General features: G+C 35.1%; 1 protein-coding gene across 18 annotated transcripts in view; it reads right to left on the reverse strand.

The window, feature by feature from the left end:
• bt (projectin protein bent) overlaps window positions 1-20,451 on the reverse strand; it is a 91,592-nt gene that overhangs the window by 20,582 nt on the left and 50,559 nt on the right. For 13 of the 18 annotated variants that reach the window (XM_070645116.1, XM_070645123.1, XM_070645122.1 and 10 more), the window contains 10 exons: window positions 19,424-19,459; window positions 16,277-16,318; window positions 13,707-13,854; window positions 12,983-13,359; window positions 7,564-10,267; window positions 7,018-7,320; window positions 5,765-5,999; window positions 5,360-5,705; window positions 2,856-5,295; window positions 19-2,508 (listed from right to left, as the gene is read on the reverse strand). In XM_070645116.1, the coding sequence (XP_070501217.1) occupies window positions 19-2,508; window positions 2,856-5,295; window positions 5,360-5,705; window positions 5,765-5,999; window positions 7,018-7,320; window positions 7,564-10,267; window positions 12,983-13,359; window positions 13,707-13,854; window positions 16,277-16,318; window positions 19,424-19,459 (9,121 nt within the window). The remainder of the gene's footprint in view (window positions 1-18; window positions 2,509-2,855; window positions 5,296-5,359; window positions 5,706-5,764; window positions 6,000-7,017; window positions 7,321-7,563; window positions 10,268-12,982; window positions 13,360-13,706; window positions 13,855-16,276; window positions 16,319-19,423; window positions 19,460-20,451) is intronic. The other 5 variants (XM_070645113.1, XM_070645110.1, XM_070645108.1 and 2 more) reach the window with 2 other exon arrangements.

Below are 20,451 nucleotides of genomic sequence, written 5' to 3' on the forward strand. Positions count from 1 at the left end.
GTACAAAAAGTCACTTACATTCATCAAGACGTTTCTTCTCAATCCAATAATACTCAATTGGAACTCCACCATCATCTAATGGTGGCATCCATTTAATTGTGGCAGTATCAGCTGTTAAGTCTTTAATTCCCAAATCTTGAACTGGTCCTGGTGGTCCAACAATTGTTACATTAACATCCAATTCATCTGAACCGTATTGATTAGCAACCTTGAATTGCCATAAGCCCATATGTTGGCGTGTTACTGATGCAACATTGATACGGACACGATAATCTTCCATTTCACATACAATGGTCTTTGTGAATTCTTGCTTAGCTTCTGGTGAAGCGAACAATGAGTCTGGTGTCTTTTGTACACCACCACGTGTTCCTGGAAGATCCAAACGTTCCTTGTTGTAGAGCCAGTAACGATCTGGACATGGCTCACCGCTGAACTTAACATCAACCTTCATTGGTTGACCAACATGAAGAACAATTGTACGTGATCCGTGACGATCTTCAATACGAGCTGGTGCAAAACGATCTTTGCATTCAACTGGTGGTGTTGCATGGCTAGGTGGACCAGCACCGGCTTTGTTGACAGCTCTAATTTGGAATTGATAGCGGCAACCTTCTGATAAGTCAGGTACTTTAACCTTGAAGACAGTTGGTGCTTCCTCACCAGGCTTAAGTTTTCCGAGGATCAATTCAGTACCACGGATGTATTTTGAGGTATGAACTTCCTTCTTTTCAATCAAATACTTCTCAATTGGACATCCTCCATCAGATTTTGGTGGATTGTATTCGAGTGTAACAAAGTTACGTCCCCAATCAACAACCTTAACATTTTCTGGTGCATCGGGAACTCCCCATGGTGAGCGTGCTGTAATTGCTTGTTCTGTTTCTAATGGTTCAGAATCACCTTCAGCATTGTGTGCCTTAACACGGAAGTTGTATTGATTTCCTTCAACTAATCCAGGAACAAGGAATTCCAATGGAGTTTCTGGTGTCTTACCATCAGCACCTGGTTTTGGTGCTTCGACGAAACCAGCTTGTACCCATCGTCCTGTTGCTGTATCTTGCTTCTCAACGACATAACTGTCAATTGGTGATCCACCGTCATCTTGTGGTGGTTTCCAGTGAAGAACAACATGAGGTTCGCCAACATTTTGATCCAATGTTGATGTTAATGGACCTTCTGGCTTATCTGGTGGTCCCAAGAAGTCAATATTGACCTTTTCTTCCTTGGTTCCAAACTTGTTCTTAGCAACAATACGCAAACGACGTGGCTTCTTACGTTTTGGTTTGTCAAGCTTAAGGACTAATTCACCATCGCTATAGTCATACTCAATTCCATCTTCCTTTGGATTCAACTTTTGATCTCCATCGAAGATTTCAACAGTTGGTTCTGGTTCACCATTAACCAACAATGAGAATCGAATTGGTTTGTCCTTTGGATGACTGATTTGAATCAATGGCTTCTCTTCGCCTTCCTCACCTGGTTTCGGTGGTGCAATGAGATTTGGTGGGACATTTCCAAGCTTAATTGTTGGTGCGACCTTTGATGGACGCAACTTAATACGATCAGATGCATTTGATGGCAATGACTTGCCAGCTTTGTTGATGGCACAAACTCTGACTTCAACTTCTTCACCTTGAATGCCTGGAACTCTAACCTTTCTGCCGTTCTTGGCAAATACCAATGGCAATTTCTCCCAATGGACACCATCACGACGGCACTCAACTTCATATGATTCAATTGGTGCACCTCCATCACTTGATGGTGCTGCCCATTCAAATTCAGCAAAATCAGCATCCCATGCTGTGCATTGTGGAACGCCTGGTTTAGATGGTACACCGAATGCATCCTTGGCTGTTACCAAATCTTCAGCTTCTAATGGTTCAGATTCACCATTCTTGTTGACAGCAACAACACGGAACTTGTAGACATGTCCTTCAGCCAAACCTTGAACTTCACATTCTGGCTTAGTTGATTCGCCACATGGAATCCATGCACCGCCCAATGCCAAATCCATCTTCTCAACACGATATCCTTCTGGAACTCCACCATTTTCTGGATTTGGTTCCTTCCATGCAAGTTTGCATCCATTCTTACAGACATCAGAAATCTCTAATGGTCCACGTGGTGGATTTGGTGGTGATGCGACCTCAACATTGAATGTATGTTCATCAACACCATTAATGTTTTCAGCCTTAACCTTCCATTTTCCTTGCCAGAATGGACATGCTCTCAATAAACAGAATTTACCAACAAATGTACTTGGATTTTCAAGAATTGTTGCTCCAGTTCCAATCAATGCTGATGGTGCCATGAAACGTGATGGATCTTCAATCTTAACCTTGGCATTATCAGCCAAAATTGATGTATCAACTTCTTCGAGTGGCTTGTCATTGAAGAACCATGTGATGACTGGTTGTGGTTCACCGATGACTTTAAGGTCAAAGGCAAGTGATAAGCCTCCACGGACAGTCATGTCACCCAAGTTCTCACGGTCAATCTTTGGTGGAACTAAATTGTGGAAAGGAAGAGATTATTAGTTAGGTTTATGAAATGGAAGTGGATTTATTGAGACGTAAATTGGCATATCTATGCCATGAAAATCCCGGATTGAAGAAACTTTTCAGTCTGTAAAATTATTTTGTATATAAAGGTATGACTATGGAAATAATAACTTAAGGAACAGAAACAAAATTACAAGGGAATGACAATTAAGGCATCAGACATAGTCTGATGGTCTACATGTACAACTACTACAATCAACATTAACAAAGAAACTAAGACTTTCCTGAAGTTATGCTGAAAATTTCTTAAAAAATTCTATATTAATGTCCAAAATCCCATCCATTGATACTTACGGTTCTTCTTTCTTGCTAAATGCCAGTTACTTTCCTCGCTAGGTTCACTAATGCCGCCCTTGTTGACAGCCTTAACACGGAATTGGTACTGACCACCTTCAATCAATCCCTTAACCTTAGCCTTTTGTGGTCCCATGCCTTGACTGGCACATTCACCAGCTTTCTCCCAATTGTCATCACCCTTAACACGCTTTTCAATGATGTATGACTGAATTGGTGCACCGCCATCTCTGTGTGGTGGTGAAAATTCTAATTCGACCATTGGACCGTCGAAATCGACAACTGTTGGGAATCCGGGTGGTGATGATGGACCGAATGGATCCTTAGCTAAGATTGAACCATCTGTTGTCAATGGCTCACTAGCGCCTTCATTGTTAATTGCCTTAACACGGAATTGATAACGTTGTCCTTCTTCAAGTCCCTTAACTGGAACCTTAATTTCAGTATCATCGTCACCATCAATTGGTGCATCAATCTTTCCACATGGTACCCAAAGACCAGTCTTTGTGTCCATCTTTTCAAGTTGATATGCAGTTGGTTGACAATCACCATCATCCTCTGGTGGCTTGAATTTCAATACACAGCTGTCCTTTGTGACATCAACTGCCTCTAATGGACCTCTTGGACTCTTTGGTGGTCCAATAAGTTTAATTGCAACTTTTTCAGAATCTTGTCCATTGTCATTCTTAACAATGACTGTAATTTCACCGCTGTAGAATCTCTCCATGCGGTCAATGACGAGATATCCCGAGTATGTAAGTGAATCTTCTGGTGTTTCGTTCTTGTGCCATTTGCCAATTTCAAATTTGTTGCCAAATTCAGTTTCACATTTTGGTTCTGGTTTGCCCTTCTTCTTACGTGGCTTCAAGTAGAATTCAACTTCTGGTTCTGGTTCACCCTTGTACTCAACATCAAGACGGAATTGTGAGTGTAATTCACACTTGGCATCCTTCTTGAAATGATCACGTAAAATTTGTGGTGCTGCATTCTTTGGACGAACCAAATGTGCTTCTGATGGCTCGCCAGCATCACCAGGACCAGCATCGTTTACGGCACGAACACGGAATTGAAGTGTTTGTCCTTCACGTAATCCATCGACAAGTGCTTCTGGTTTTGGACTGTCTGTGACAGCAATTTCCTTCCATCCTTGTGATGGCATGCTCTTATCCTTGGCCTCAACGATATAATGAGTGACTGGTGCACCGCCATCGTTGCGTGGTGGCTTGAACTTCAACTTGACGTGCTTCTCATCAAAGTCGACAATTTCTGGTTTGCCTGGTTCTTCTGGTGGCTTAACATTTGGTGGAACTAAGCAGACATCAGTTTCAGCTGGATCACCAACTTCATCATTCTTATTGACGGCACGAACACGGAACTTGTACTTCTCATCTGGTTTCAAGTTCTTAACAAGAGCAGCTGTGTCTTCTGGATTAGCTTCAGCAACTTTCTCCCATTTACCGCCCTTTTCTGGACGTGCTTCAATGATGTATTTTTGTAATGGAACACCGCCATCATCTTCTGGAGCTTCCCAGCTAACCTTAGCTGCTAATGGTGAAGTATTTCCAGTTCCAATTGGTAAATCAGAGCGTGGCTTCTTCTTCTTGCCCTTTCCTTTACCAGCTCCATCATCGCCATCATCATCATCACCGCCACGGCCAGGAACACCACGAAGACTTGGCCATTCATTCTCCTTATCATCATCTCTACCTTTACCCTTGCCCATCTTCAATTTAGTATCAGCTGGAACCAAATCAACCTTCTTTTTGACATTTGGCTTAGATGGTGCACCAAGTACGGTGTATTCAACTTCATATTCATCTGATCCATGCTCATTCGTGGCTTTCAACTTCAACATGCCACTGCGCTTACGTTGAGCATCAAGAACATTCAATTTAGCGACATTTGGTGTTTTACTGTCAACTGAGAATAATTCAGATGTTTCAATGACAAAGTCACCAATTGACCAGATATATTCAGGTGGTGGAATACCACGTACTGGAACTTCATAATAATGAGTCTTTCCAGACTTGAGTGTAATTGGTTTCATGGCATTTCTATCAATTCTTGGCTTCATCTTCTTTGGACGAACTTTGTGCATATCAGATGCATCTGATGGCTCACCAAGACCGCCCTTGTTCTTAGCACGAACACGGAATTGAACATTATCGCCTTCCTTAAGACCTTCAACTTTAGCCTTAACCTTCTTCTTCTTGCGCTTTTCTTTCTTGGCCTTTGCCTCATCATCCTTATCGGCTGGAACAGTCTTGACTGGAACCCATTGTCCAGTCTTTGGATCACGCTGTTCAATGACATATTCATCAATTGGTGCACCGCCATCTTCTTCTGGTGGCTCAAATTCGAGATCTACTGAATTCTCATCGAAATCGACAATTTCTGGTTTACCGCCAGCTGAGGGAGCGCCAACCGGTGTAATTTCACCCTATATAAAGGACATTAAAAGTTAGTAAGTAAGTTCAAGTATTAAGTCACGAGTAGGAACTCACATCAGTGTAAGTAAAATCGCTCTCGCCTTCATCATTCTCAGCTTTTACTCTGAATTTGTATGGCTGTCCATTTTTCAAATTTGGAATTGTAGCCTCGAAATCATCGCCATGTCCAGTCTTATTAGCTGGTACAAAGGCAGCACGAACCCATTTGCCGGTTTCTGGATCTAATTTTTCGATGGTATATCCAGTAATTGGAACACCACCATCATCCTTTGGTTTCTTAATCTTCAATTTGGCTGTTCCGTTAAGAGCTTCTGTACATTCGCAGCTTTGTGCTGCTTTTGGTGCGCCTAAGACAACAAATTCAGCAGCCCATGTATCTTTACCGTTGCAATTGACGGCACTGAAATTTGAGAATGTAAATTTAGTTGTGCTTACTATTTGAGGCATATCCATACTCACGTCAAGATATATTTTCCACGATCCTCACGTTGAGCATCAGTAATTGTAAAGATTGTATGATTTGGTGTGCTGTTGTCAATCTTAATACGTCCAGAGTCTTGCAATGGAAGTCCATCGCGCCATGACCATGTACATTCAGGTGTTGGTTCACCTTCAACATCAACAGACCATTGTAATGTACGTCCAGCCTTAATTGTGATGTTTTTCATTTGATCACGTTCAATACGTGGCTTAACTGTTAAAATAATGACGATGGAGGTAACATAGACGAGGAGGAAGAACATAGAAACAAAGTTTTAATGACAAATGAACATTAAAAGAGTCTAGCTGAAGGTTCTTTGAGAATTAAGTCTCAAATAGTCCTCAATTGCTAGTATTAACAAATTATAAACTCATACATGTGTACAGAACAAAATATAGGGAAAGTTGTGTGCTTGAGATAGTAAAAAAACATAGAAAAAAGTAACAAACGTGACACAAAAATCTAAATACTCAATACTAACATTGAACAATTGATGATGGATATAAAAAGATACATAATTAAACTTGAACATTCAAAAGGAATGAAACTCATTATCTACAGCAGTGATGGGCATCCTGTGTGATGCGGGACACTTTGATGGTAAGCCATAACCGAAATCGGACATGACATTTGGCTCGGCGGTATACTAGGTACCGGCAGCATACTAGGTACCGGTAGCATACTAGGTACCGGTGGCATACTAGGTACTGGCAGTATACTAGGTACCGACGGCATACTAGGTACTGGCAGTATACTAGGTACCGGCAGCATACTAGGTATTGGCAGCATACTAGGTACCGGCAGCATACTAGGTAGCATATTAGGTACTAGGTACCGGCGGCATGCAGTTTGTCGTGACTCAGCTTGGTAGTAAGCCACAACCATAACCACATACGGCATATGGTCAAGTGGCATATCTGACACATCTGTGTCGTGAGCCACAACCGAAACCACACATGTCATACGGTACGGCAACATCCTAGATACCGCATCACACAGTTTGACCAACACTGATTCTACATAGACAGATATACAGTAATGATAATAAAAGAGAAGGTTGTTGTGTATGTTTGTGTTTGTGTATGAAAATGCAGTACGAACTTTATCCTTTTTGTTTCTTCAATCATTTACAAGTCGTAGCTTATCATCAAGTTCATTACTTTTTTACCATTCATTAAAGCATCCGATTCGATATTTTTCTGAGAATTTATTATAAAGTCACAATACTTACGATTCTTATGACGAACAACATGATTGTCAGTTGGTGGTGATGGTGCTGATTTACCAGCTTTATTAATAGCACGAACACGGAACTGATATGCCATTCGTTCCTTTAATCCAGGTACTTTGAATTCACATGCATTTGTTTCAGTTGGCATCAATTCACACCAATCAGGTTGATATTTATTCAACATTTCAATGACATAATGTGTAATGGGACGTCCACCATCATCCTTTGGTGGTTCCCATTTTAATGTAACGGATTGATTGTCATAGTCAATAATATCGGGTTTTCCGGGTGCATTAGGTTCATCTATAAAATTTTTATGTCCAAAAATAATAATAATAATGCAACAAAACGTGTTGTGGATGTGATGATTGAAGAAGAGAGAGAGATAGAGATAGAAAAAAAATAATTGGATCAAATCAGGGTGCAAAACCAGGAATCAAAAAATAGATTTGTGTACATTTGGAAGTTCAGATATAAAAAATCGTGTAAATTGTGTACAGTTTGTGTATAAAAACAAATCATGTCTAATCATCAAAGTCAACTTACCGTATGGATTTTGAGCAACAAATGATTGTGACATTTCAGCTGGATCTGATTCACCTTCCTTGTTGTATGCCTTAACGCGAATTTTATAGCGTTTACCCTTAACGAGACCCTTAATTTCAATTTCATTGCTGTTTGGTCCACATTCACCAGCACCGACCCATCGGCCTGTTTCTGTGTCCATTTTCTCAACAATATATCCCAAAATTGGACATCCACCATCATCTCTTGGTGGACGGAAAGCAATTGTTGCACAATCAGCTCTAACCTTTGTAGCTTCTGGTTCACCATCTGGTGGACTTGGCTTGTCAAGGACGAGCAAATCAGCAGAATGTTCAGCAGATCCAACTTCATTAGTGACACGGATGTAATAACGACCAGAGTCTAAACGTTGTGCCTTCTTAACCGTAACGACTGAATTTCTATCGTACATTTCAACAGTAATATGATCACCGTCTGGCTTAACTTCAACTTCTGGTGCAACACCCAATTTTCCTTTACTGAATGTCCATTTTGATGTTGGCTCTGGCTCACCGCCATAAGCAATATCCCATCTGCACATTTGTCCTTTACGGATGGTGACATTTTGCATGGTTGCAACATCAACAAAGAATGGACGTACGAAACGTTCCTTGGCAACTTTTGGTGGTGTTTGTGCACATGGTTCTGAATCACCTTCAATGTTACGTGCCTTAATACGTACGACATATGATGCTCCTGTACGTAAATCAGCAATAATAGTATTAAGCTTCTTTGCTTCTGGTTGATAGAATGTCTTCCATGCTGTTGCCATCTTTTCTTTGTATTCAATGACATATCCAGTAATTGGTGAACCACCATCGGAATCGGGTGCCTTCCATTGTACAGACAATGTTGTTGCTGTCCAATCGAAGATTTCTGGTTCACGTGGTGGATTTGGTACGGTCCATGGATTCTTCATGGTGACACGATCAGCAATGTTAGCTGGATCTGATTCACCAACCTTGTTTGCAGCACGGACACGAACTCTCAAGACTTGATTCTTCTTAAAACCTTCAACCTTGTAACGATTAATTGAGGCTTTGATGTAACGTTCAAGTTCACTGACAACCTTACGAATTGCCTTATCGTCAACGCTAACAACATCATCGTCCTTTGGTATGTAGGCATACCATGATGACTTCTCAGACTGATTGTCAACTTCAATCTTGTAACCAATAAGTGGTGAGCCACCATCGTCAAGTGGTGGTGACCATTTAAGGACGAAGCTTGATTCGAAAAGATCCTTCAATTCCAATTTTTGTGGTGCTGTTGGTGGTGTCAACATGTTAAGCTTAATTGGACTGTCAACTGATCCTTGTGCATTCTCAATTGTGACCTTGTATGGGCCAGACATAGCACGTGTTGGTTTTTTGATCTTAACGAGGACCTTGTCATCCTTAATGACAATTTCAACGTCACTCTTGCCTAATGGCTTACCATCAGGTCCAATAATCTTAGCTTGAACCGGTGACTTACGGGTACCGTCAATACGATATGGAATTGCAAACTCAAACGGACCACCTTTGTCAATTGGTGCCTCAACATTTTCTGGTGCATCAACAATTGGTCCTGTCTCGCCTTTCAGGACATTAAGATTACATTTAGAGCTCAAGTCACCAGATTTACATTCAAGTTCACCAGCATCGGTCATCTTGACCTTCTTAAAGATGAGTTGATGTTTACCGCCGCCAAGATTCTTAATCTCAAAGTCATCTCCATCCTTAAGCTCTTGTCCATTCAAGTACCAATCAGCTGGTGCTGTTTGATCTTGCAATTCAATTTCCATGACTACGCGATCACGTTCAATAAGGTCTTGATCCTTAAGTTTCTTCAAGAATTTATTTTGATAATTGACAGTGATGTCAGCAACTGTCTTATCAGCATTTGAGACACAAGAATAGGCTGCAGCATCATTAACCTTAGCGTCTTTGATGATTATCTTACGCTTGCGTCCATCCTTAATAATTTCAATGCGCTTATCGCCTTGAATCTCTTCCTCACCTCGGTACCATTTGACCTCACCACGAGCATCGTTCAACTCGCAAGCAAGTGTCAATGTATCCTTTTCAACAAGACGTGCTGACTTAAGAATCTTTGTGAATTTGTATTGGAACTCAGAGAGTGCAATGACTGTTTCAGTTTTGTCAGGTTGCTTCTCGATGTTACAGGCATAATTGGCATCATCGCCTTTCTGGCAGTTGTTGACGGTGAGTTTACAGAAACCTGACAATTCCTTAATGACTTGATATTTCTTGCCGTCACCAATTAAGTCTGGATCAAGACGTTCGCCATTCTTGGTCCAATAAACTTGAGCTTTTCCGCTGTTGACAGCACACTCAAGATCAAAGTCATGTCCATAATAACCTTTGCATTTCTTGTCAAGCATCTTAATGAAGCTATAGGTGGGATCTGGTTCCTCAACACTCAATGTAGCTGGACATTGAATTGTGTTGATTTCAATGACGTATTTACCAGAATCTTCAACTCTTGGTGCTGTAATGACGAGCTTGTAGACTTCGCCTTCATTGATCATCTTGTATTTTGATGATGGGAAGATTTCATCCTTACGGAAGTACCAACGTGGTTTGCAGTTGGGTTTGGTGAATTGTGCCTCAAAGACGACCTTCTTGTCCTTGCCTTCCTTGGCAAATTGATCGATTAATGGACGTGAGAATGTGTCTTGTTTCTAAGAATTTGGGAAGGAAGAATTAAGGTAAAAAAATTAGTGTCAAGTTGTGGATGTCAAGCTTCTATGCATCACTGGGCAGCATTGACTCAAAAATATTCCAACGCTGACCAGCAATGCGAAGAGAAAAAAGGAAAAATTTAAAAAATTGAGCGTAAAAACGCGCTAAAAATTTCGATGAAAATTCACTGCGCAAAACGCGTTCTGAAAAAATTTCCTGAAAAATAAAATTTAAAATTTTTTCAAAATTTGACGACGAAGTTCCAGCAAAAATCGTTAAAATGTCTTCAAAATTCTTTAAATTCAGCGAGTGGAGATGAATGTCAAAAAATCAAATAAAATCCAGTCAGTCGCAAAATAAAAAAAAAATGTTCAAAAGTCAATATTTTTCAGTGGAATTTTTCAATTTAAAATTGAACAAAAACAAAATGTAAAATCGATAAAGAGTTGAGAAATAGAGACAAAAAAGAGAGAGAAAATGGAAATAATGGATTGAACTTTGTATATATCATGCAAACAAGATAAAAAAAATATAGGAACAGATATTGACACTCAAATTAAATTAAAATACATTTTCGACCCAAAAAAAAGAGAGATAGACAGAGTTTTTTTTGTAGGAGGATGTGTGATGTGAAGTTGAGGGTGATGTATCGAAATTCAGGCTGACATTTTGATTTGTGAACTTTTTGTATTTGACCCATGATTTTTTTACTGTTTAAGCTTTACGACCTGACTCATCTTAATTTTATGGATCGTTACTTTTTCTAACGGACAGTTTACTATTTGACTTGGAGTATGAAGGACAACAAGTCTCATTATAACGACATAAGACGGATGTCTAAAAATAACTAAGCTCGTCCAAAAAATGACAAATGTCTTCGCAATGTGATTTGTTGTCTGAAGAACTGGACATAGTCGAATAAAAACTTGTTCATCCAGTATGTTGTACCAGGATGCCCTAGAAACCAGCCTCAACAACAAGAGGCAAATATTTTATGATTTAATGTGAAACTGGCAAGCCAGTCGAAGTGATGCTGTCTCCATGATATGTTTTTCTTGTTTTGAGTCATGAATCATTTGGGTTAGAGAATTGACCTTAAGTAAGCTTAAGATTACCCTCAATTCTATTCCAACTACGTTCTTGAAAGCGTTCTTGTCTGAAAAGACACATCCAAGTCGGATATCATAGTCGTAAGAGCTCCTTGGAAACTCTTAAAGCTACTTGACGCAGATCAGCGACGAAGGAATATTAGACAAATGTGTGAACAGACAATTTTTAAAGAGTAGGTGACAGAGCCATCAACAGAATCAGATGGAATGTATCTTAAGCTCCACGTTCGAATATGGTTCCAGTAAGAAAGTAAGTACCCCTTTGTTGCCATAAAGACAGAGAAATTGAACCATATTCTTGGTTTTTGCTTATTTTTTCCTACAAAAATGAAAATTATGGCTCGGCTGTCTCAAAAAAAAAACGTTAAAAAATGCTTAAAATTCAGCCCAGCTCTCCATCATCCCCCCTCCCAGCCCATCACACATTAAGGAATCAACTTTTTGAATATATAGAGAAGAACAACTTTTTGCCAATAATTGAGTATGTAAATGTAAATAGAATTTTGATGTAAGAACAAGTAAAATATGTCAGTTGTTTTACCAATTTTATCGAACAAGAAGAAGAAGAAGTAACAAAAAAAATTCGCATTCCGAAATAAAGTACAATAAAAATAAAATAAATAACATAAGAAAGTGAAATATAAGATAGAAGATAGTCGGTTAAGCTGTTAAGAAAGAAACGAAACAAATTGTATTCGAAATAATGATTTTTTTGTGCATTCATTAGAGATTGTTTTGTGCAAAATTTGGTCTTTACTGCTTTTTGTTGAGACACAGATAGAAAGACAAAGAGGATTATTTACTTGAAAGTCAAACCTGTTTACGGACTGGATGAAGCACGGGCCAATCTGGAATTATTTCGGCTAGTGACGCTCGTCGAGATGCTGGATCCTAAATTTTGTTTTACATTTTGTACACATCACGTGAATTCGATTATTTAACGGAAATTTATTTGAATTTTTAGATTTTTTTTTTTGAATTTCAAAAGTTCGTTAGAAATTTTTTTGAATTTTAAATGATATTCAAATTTAAAATGGTTGTTGACACATTATTCAAATTTGAAAAGATCGTTAAAATATTATTCAAATTTGAAAAGTTCGTTGAAACATAATTCAAATTTCAAAAGTTCGTTAGAAAATTTTTTTGAATTTTTAAAATTATTCAAATTTGAAAAGATCGTTGAAACATCATTCAAATTTGAAAAGATCGTTAAAATGACATTCAAATTTGAAAAGATCGTTAAAATGACATTCAAATTTGAAAAGTTCGTTAAAACATAATTCAAATTTGAAAAGATCGTTAAAATGACATTCAAATTTGAAAAGATCGTTGAAACATCATTCAAATTTGAAAAGATCGTTGAAACATCATTCAAATTTGAAAAGATCGTTAAAATGTCATTCAAATTTGAAAAGTTCGTTAAAACATCATTCAAATTTGAAAATATCGTTGAAACATCATTCAAATTTGAAATGATCGTTAATCAATTTTATTTAAACAGTGAAATTTACTTAATACCATTCGCAGTTATATCCTCAATCCGTTGAAAAAACAGAAATTAAATTGAATAATTATAAAATATTTAGTCACAAACAAGAAACTTACCCTTTCAACTTTCTTAAGTGCTGGTGGCTCAGGCTTTTGAACTTCCTTCAAATCACCCCAATTAGGATCGTTGTTGTCTTGTCCCCATTTAGCATACTTGCGCTTCTTCAACATCGTACGGAAGTCCATACCGCTAGAATCAGACACATATAATGGACATTCAGCAGAATCTTCGCCATGAATGTTAGACACAACAATACGATAAGTTCCTTCATCATTTGGTTTAATTTTACGTATGCACAATGTAACAGTGTTGGCTGCACCATCGGTGACGAATTTATAGCGACCACCTTCGAGAATTTCAACAACACCTTTGTAGAATTTGAATGTTGGTGGTGGATTGCCTTCAACTTGAATTGTGATGTAGCCGGTTTGATCTGAATATTTTTAATTAGAATAATTTGAAAATTGGCCAAGAAAAAAAGTTGAAAGCAGTAATTGCCCTAGGAATTGTTTATTGAATCTTTAGATATGCCAGAGTATGTATAGGAAGACATGCTAGAATATTTAGGATATGGCATCAATACTAGACTATATTTCCGGATTTTAAAGTGTGTTTTCAAGGATTTTAATCAGAAAGTCTGGCTTGATAAGGCATTAAGTCATGTAAATCCCTAAAGATTCCTTTAAAACCGCCGCTAGGGTCAAAGTTAGTCGCACAAATATTTATTTCGCATTAGAATCGTCAAAAAAGCCAACAAAATTTAAATGACAAGATTCGAACCTTCAACAGCCGAGTAGCTTTCTTGAATATCAACAATTGAGGGTGGACCTCCATCACCAACTGGACGAAGTGGGGTTGATGGTTTGTCAATCAAACCTTCAAGATCAGATACACTTGGACGACGCATGTCAATCGATGGTCTTCGTCTCTATAAATTTGGTTTGATACACAAAATTAGCGGAAATTTTTGGAAAATTAAAATTTTTTAAATTTTTTTTATTTCGAAAATTTTTAACGTCTTTTTTTTAATTTTCGAAAAATTTAAAACAATTTTTATGTTTTTTGATAAGTTTTGGAGTCAAGTTAAGACCATCGATATTTTATTGTATATACAGTGATGATCAAAAAACGCTCCGTATTTAAATTCAAAATCAAAAAAATTTAATTCAACTAAGCAAAAATCCATGAAGCTTAAATTCATTCCGTTGAAAAATAAAAAAAATTGCAGAAAATAAAATTTTGAAGCAAAAAAATTCAAATCGAGTTCAAAAACATGCGACTTTTTAGATTTTAAAAAATAATTCGATGGGTGTGAGTGTAAAAATAAATAAAATAAAAATAATGTCCAAAATAAATATTAAAATAATGTAATAATGTGTAGAAAATGTCGAAAAAGTTGAATTTTGAGCTTTTGAATGACTAACAAAATTTAAAAATTTGAATTTCTCAAAATTTACAAATTTAAAGTTTTCTTAAAATTAACAAATTTAAATTTATAAAAATTTTCAAATTCAAATTTTTCAAAATTAACAAATTTAATTTCTTTCAAAATTAACAAAATTTAAATTCTATCAAAATTTTCAAATTCAAATTCTTTCAAAATTAACAAATTTAAATTTTTTCAAAATTTACAAAATTTGAATTTTTCAAAATTTATAAATTTGAATTTTTTAAAATATAAATTTATCAAATTCTACAAAATTAAAGTTTTTAAAAATAATAATTCAAAATAAAAAATTTAAAATTTTTCAAAAAAAATTAAAATTTTTGTTCATCATTCATCGGCTAAATTTCATTCGACTGCAGTTTTCTATTCTACGGCAAAAATTTCTATACTAATTTCAAAAAAGAAATTATATATCCGTTGATTTTGAGTTTTTTTTTTATATTTTAACAAGTATTTGTTTTAAATTATTTGCTATTAAGTTTTTAAGTTTTTGTATATTTTAAGAGATTTAGTTTATTTCATTTAGAGATTTTTGTTTAAGTTTAGGCAAAATGCATTTGAAAAGTTTGTGGAAAATTTTGAAATTATAGTTTTTAAAAAATAAAAATTTTTTAATTTTTAAAAAACAAAAATTGTTTAATTTTTAAAAAATTAATTTCTAAATTTTTTAAAAATAAAAATTTTGAATTTTAATAAAATTAAAAAATTTGAAATTTTTAAAAATTAAAAATTTTGAATTTTAAAAAAATAATAATTTTTAAATCTTCCTCAAACTTTTCAAAATTACATTTTCATTCATTTAAAGTCAAAAATTTCGAATTTTCAATTCTTAACTTCTTTCAAATTCTGACTTCAAATGACTGCCTTAAATAGATATATTTATATATTTTTATTGATGCTTAATATTCTTGACTAAAATATATTCTATATTTATACATATTTGCTAAAATTGTTATTATACATCTACATACAGCGACTACGATGAGTATTTCCTTGATTGCTCATTAAGTGAGAGTGAAAAACCAGAAAATCTTTAAATGGGAGTCGATTTGGACGTTTTTTTAAGGCTTTAAGTAAGAAAGTGAAAATTTTTAAAATTTACAAAATTAAATTATTTTATTAAATTTAAAGTATTTATTTGAAAAAGGTGTCAAAGCCTAAAATTGCCATTATTAATGTCTAATCGACCTCCAATCATCCAATTACTTCATGTAAAATTTCATCAATTTTCTAGTTCACACCCTCAAAGTAGAGTTGGGCAAATTCGCATATATACATACAAATTCGCATATATACGTTCATATTAGCATATATACGTTCATATTCGCATACCTACGTACATATTCGCATATAAACATACATATTCGCATACATACGAACATTTTTGCCCATCCCTACCTCAAAAGTCAGGAAACAACCCCATCAATAAGGTTCAATATATTTACATACTTTTTCAACTACCATTCCAACTACGATCTATAAATCAAACTACTATGAATCACTAGCAACACTAAAATTAGATTCTACAATAATTTCTATACATATTTCCCATCATGACCCCATATTTATGTACACAGCCATTAAATGTGACCCAAACAACGACGTAACTACGATTTTGTTCGTTGATTTAATGTGAAAATTGCGATGAATTTTTATGTCCAAAAATTAATGCAAAAAAATTTGTTTTTTTTTCTATTCTACAAAAATTTTTCACATTCCAAAAAAATAATAAAAAAATTTGTACAAAAAAAAGACAACAACAACTTGTTGTTGCTGTAAAATCGTTTTGCGGCATTCTCAAAAATATATCTACAATTGCCATTCTATTCTATTCTATTCTATTCCGCTTGCAATGTCCAAAAATCAAAAAATAATTATATAATTTATCAGAACGATAAAAAACCTGCTTAGTTACATCCAAACATTCACCTGGCCGAACCTTTTTCTATAAAAATAATAACAAAATCGTACAAAAATAATCATTATTATTGTCAAAAATATATCTGTACGCTAGAATTAGCATAAAAATCAGTTATTCTGCATGTGAAAAAAAAATCTTTTTTTTTTTTTGTGATTTTTCAGCCAAAATTCAAAAATAACATAAACGTTAACCAGCAGATTGCTTTAAAAAATTTGCGTGATTCTTCATAGCTAGAATGAAAAAAAATTCATTGAATTTTTTCTACATTTATAGAATGTCTTTTTTATTTTTTTTTTTTATTGTTGAAGTGTTTATTTGATAGAAAAGATTTGATTTTGGGTGGAGATTCTGTCAGATTATGAGCTGATATTGTTGGGTTGGATTCAATGTCAATTTCATCAATTTCGATCAAATATTGTCCGAAACTGCAGGCCTACGTACAAAAATTGCAGGCTTGCAACCTTGGACAAACTATTGTATAAGATACAGCCAAAAACTGCAGATCTGTGCATCTAGAATGCAAAAAAGCCAGACCCGAGTTTGATGACTGAAACCTAATTTGACTGATCCCAGTTCCAAGCGGCACAATGTGACAAAACGGATTTTTCGGCATAGAAATGAGTCGAAATCCGATGTAACGGTGCCATCAGGGCTACCTAGTATCATACAGTTAATACGGATACGTAGCGGCACCCTAGAAAACATGGTGTGCTGTTGGGTCAGTTTGTGGCTCAAATATTGAGCTCTTAATCGTCCTAATCTTGCTTTTCTACTGTATTTATTCTAGTCAATTTTAAAAGAATTTAAGGAACGTGATTTTCAGTTATTATTAAGCATTAATGCCATTGATGTTGAAAATTGACAAACCACTAAATCCTCAATAATCCAGAATTTAGATTGATACCTGCTCAAATTTCTTTCAAGGATCTGGCTAGTTATCGGTGAGAAACTCTACATAGGCAACCAAAATTGCACAAATCAATTAATTGGTCCAAAATCTGGCTCCAAGCTGTTATGACTATGGTATAATTCGTTGTTTAAACCGAATACACCAACGAGTTGCAACCTTTGCAGACTTTTTGCACGGCAAAAGATCAAGAGGAAGACCGAAAATGTGTTGGATTGGTTGTGTTGATAAGGACGCTAGAGTTATCAATATCCCGAATTGGTAGAAGTTATCGAAAGATAGAGCTGTCTACAGACGTTCTTTAAATGCGGCAATGGGTCCCCGTGCGCCCCAACAAAGGAAGTAAGTAAATAAAACACCGAGTAAGCGTCACGTCGGTTTGTGGCAAAATTTCTGATCGATTATGCGTTTTGTGATACTTGAGTTATTCTAGTGATGTCCTAGAGTGTACCAAGCAATTGGTTCCTAGATATTCACTCCAGTAGTAACTTTTACGAGTCATCATATGCTGCTGTTAAGCAAATCCAAAAATAACTCATGGAATTCCAGCAAATATACCCAAAAAAGTCATTTACTTTCCTAAATTAAGGAGAAATTGTTGAGTATAACAAATCAGCATCTGTTTCCATTTAAAAAGTCATTTCAACCCAAAAAAAACATAATTTATCCAGCCCTTAAAATAGAAATCTGACAAAACCTTCCCAAAAGATCATAGCATCATACTTTATAGAGCAATATATTCTATTCTATAGTCAATAGTCAAGAAACAAATTGGAGACAAAAAAAAATAATTCGCATCTGTTTTTTTGTTCACCACTTGTTTGAAAAGTACAAAAAAAATATGTGTTGTGTATGTGATATATGTGTATGTATAAATGTAGTCGAAACATGTGTTTAAAAAAGTATAAATCTTCAAAAAAACAATTTCATCAGTTGCGTTTGTCATCAAAAAATTTTAACTATTAAGTTCATCAACTGATGAAATATTTAAAATTGTTTATGAGAAAGAGAAAGAACAAAAAAGTTTTGCTGATGTTGACTTATGAAATATTGAGGCAAGTGTCAAATATCAAAATTGTTTGCATATATCATTCGATATTGTTGATAAGGATTTACTTGTGATTGGGTGTCACATAAGTTTAGCTTCTTTTTCTTTGAGTATGGAAAGGTTGTTGACTCAATTGAGTTTTGATCGGTTTATGTTAATGGAAGTAAATTGATGGAAAAATGCTTAAGTTGCAAGGGGTGTTCCTAGGGGGTTGTATTGAGTTGAAATTTCTATTTTTTGCTTTTTTAGCTAATTTGGATTCAAAGTTTGAAGTAGACTTGGATTTCAAGTCATCTGTCGATTTTCAACTTCCGCGTGTAACAGGGAAGGATCCATTAGAATGCTAAGGGTTTCAGTTTATTAAAGCCTTCATTTTGAATAAATCATGCTCAATTTAGAGAGCTAATTGATATTTTAGAGCAGAGTTGACAGAATTCTAATGTGGAGGCACCTTCACTGGAGTCCGGACTCCGAAAAAAAGTGGAATCCGACTCCACAAGGTCCGATTAGTCCTGCCAACTCTGTTTTAGAGTTCAACAATTCTATTTCAAATTGATTAGCTCATGGATGAACATAAACTTGAAATTCATATTAAATTGAAGTTTATTTATAGAACTAAAGAGTCATGAGCTCACAACCCCTTCATATCCCACCCACAAATCCCTAAACATCTCCAGTAAATCCTTTCAGCACTCAAAATCCTATGTAAATTTTAAATGTCATTTAACACTTAATTCAAGGCCACACAACTTGATATATCCACAAAAAACAAATTTTTTGCCTATATCAAGTCATATCAAACCCTTCCTCAATATATTATGTAAATATTTTTTCAATAAGTCTCAATCATAATTTATATAAGATAAAAGCCATTTGGTATAAGAACCCAAAAGTGACGCCACATAAAAAAAAATTCAAAAAAAGCTTCAATCACTTTTAGGACACGAAAAAAAATTTGTTTGACGTACACAAAAAATGCAAATTTTTATGTAACAAAAATCAAAAAACCCAAAAAAATTATTGTGTGGAAGTATGGAACCATAAAGTCACTTTGGTTCTTCCACGGTTTAAAAAAAACTCAATTTTTGCTTCTCAGCAGCGAAAAAAAAACAATTAAAATTTTTATAGCATGTGACTGTCGATCAAATGAATAATAGACGACGACGTGCCGTACCTTTGGATCAAAAACTTCACCGGGTCTCAATTTCAACTGCAAAGTTTTTAATTTTTTTCATTTTTTTGGGAAGTTTTGAAAGTTTTTATGATTTTTGAGGATGTTTTGTGTGTAATTTTTTTTTGGCGCGAATAAATTTTGGAAGAAAAGAAAAAATAAAATAAAAAATTTAAAATAAAATAAAAATAAAATAAAAAAATTCTCAATTTTTTTGGGTGTATTTGTGACTTGATTCATAGCCATTGATCCACTTTGATCTTAAACATTAAAAAATATGTTAAAAATTTTTCATGATCAAATGTCGTCGCTAATATTAAATCAAATCACAAATACACAATACATCTGTGCTATATAAAAAAAGTATAAATATATTGAAAATATAGAAAAATAAATAAATAATAATCAAAAAAAAAAGTTGTAATTCATTAATGCCAATTAATTTTGCATAGAAAAAGAAAAAAAAATGAAAAATTACCAATTATAATTCCCATTAAAAATGACCATATTGTGAGAAGACACGGATTATAGACACATATTATTACTTGATAGCATTTAGTCTAACTAGTCTCTATTGATGCTGTTGCTATTATTAAGTTTTTTGATCTATTTTTTTCAGTCAAGGAAGTTCCTCAAAATTTTATTGAAAATAATTATGTAAATTCAAAGGTTAAATGCTGACGTAAAGATCAGAAAAAAGTCTTAAATGTTCACGAAAGTGTCTGAGAGTTATGCAAATTATGACTCAGATGTTGGGCGTATTTCGAACATTTCTAGAACTTTGGTGTAGAATTGATACAGATTTTAAAAATGAAGGGCGTTCTTGGATGTCTTTTGACTAGGTTGAATGTACATTTAAGAGAAAACTAAGGACAATTCTTAATTTTAGGCACTTTTTGACAAATTTGATAACTTTGTTCAGACCTTAAGATTGATAGCTGCTCGTTATATGTGTTCGAAGGCTAATAATAGCTTAAATAGTGAGGATTCGTCAGAATCTGCTGCTCAAACTTAGAGCAACATATTATAGA

Source organism: Chironomus tepperi, unplaced genomic scaffold (assembly GCF_022539635.2).
Source record: "Chironomus tepperi strain 1889 unplaced genomic scaffold, CSIRO-AGI_Ctep_v1 contig_351, whole genome shotgun sequence".
Taxonomy (NCBI): domain Eukaryota; kingdom Metazoa; phylum Arthropoda; class Insecta; order Diptera; family Chironomidae; genus Chironomus; species Chironomus tepperi.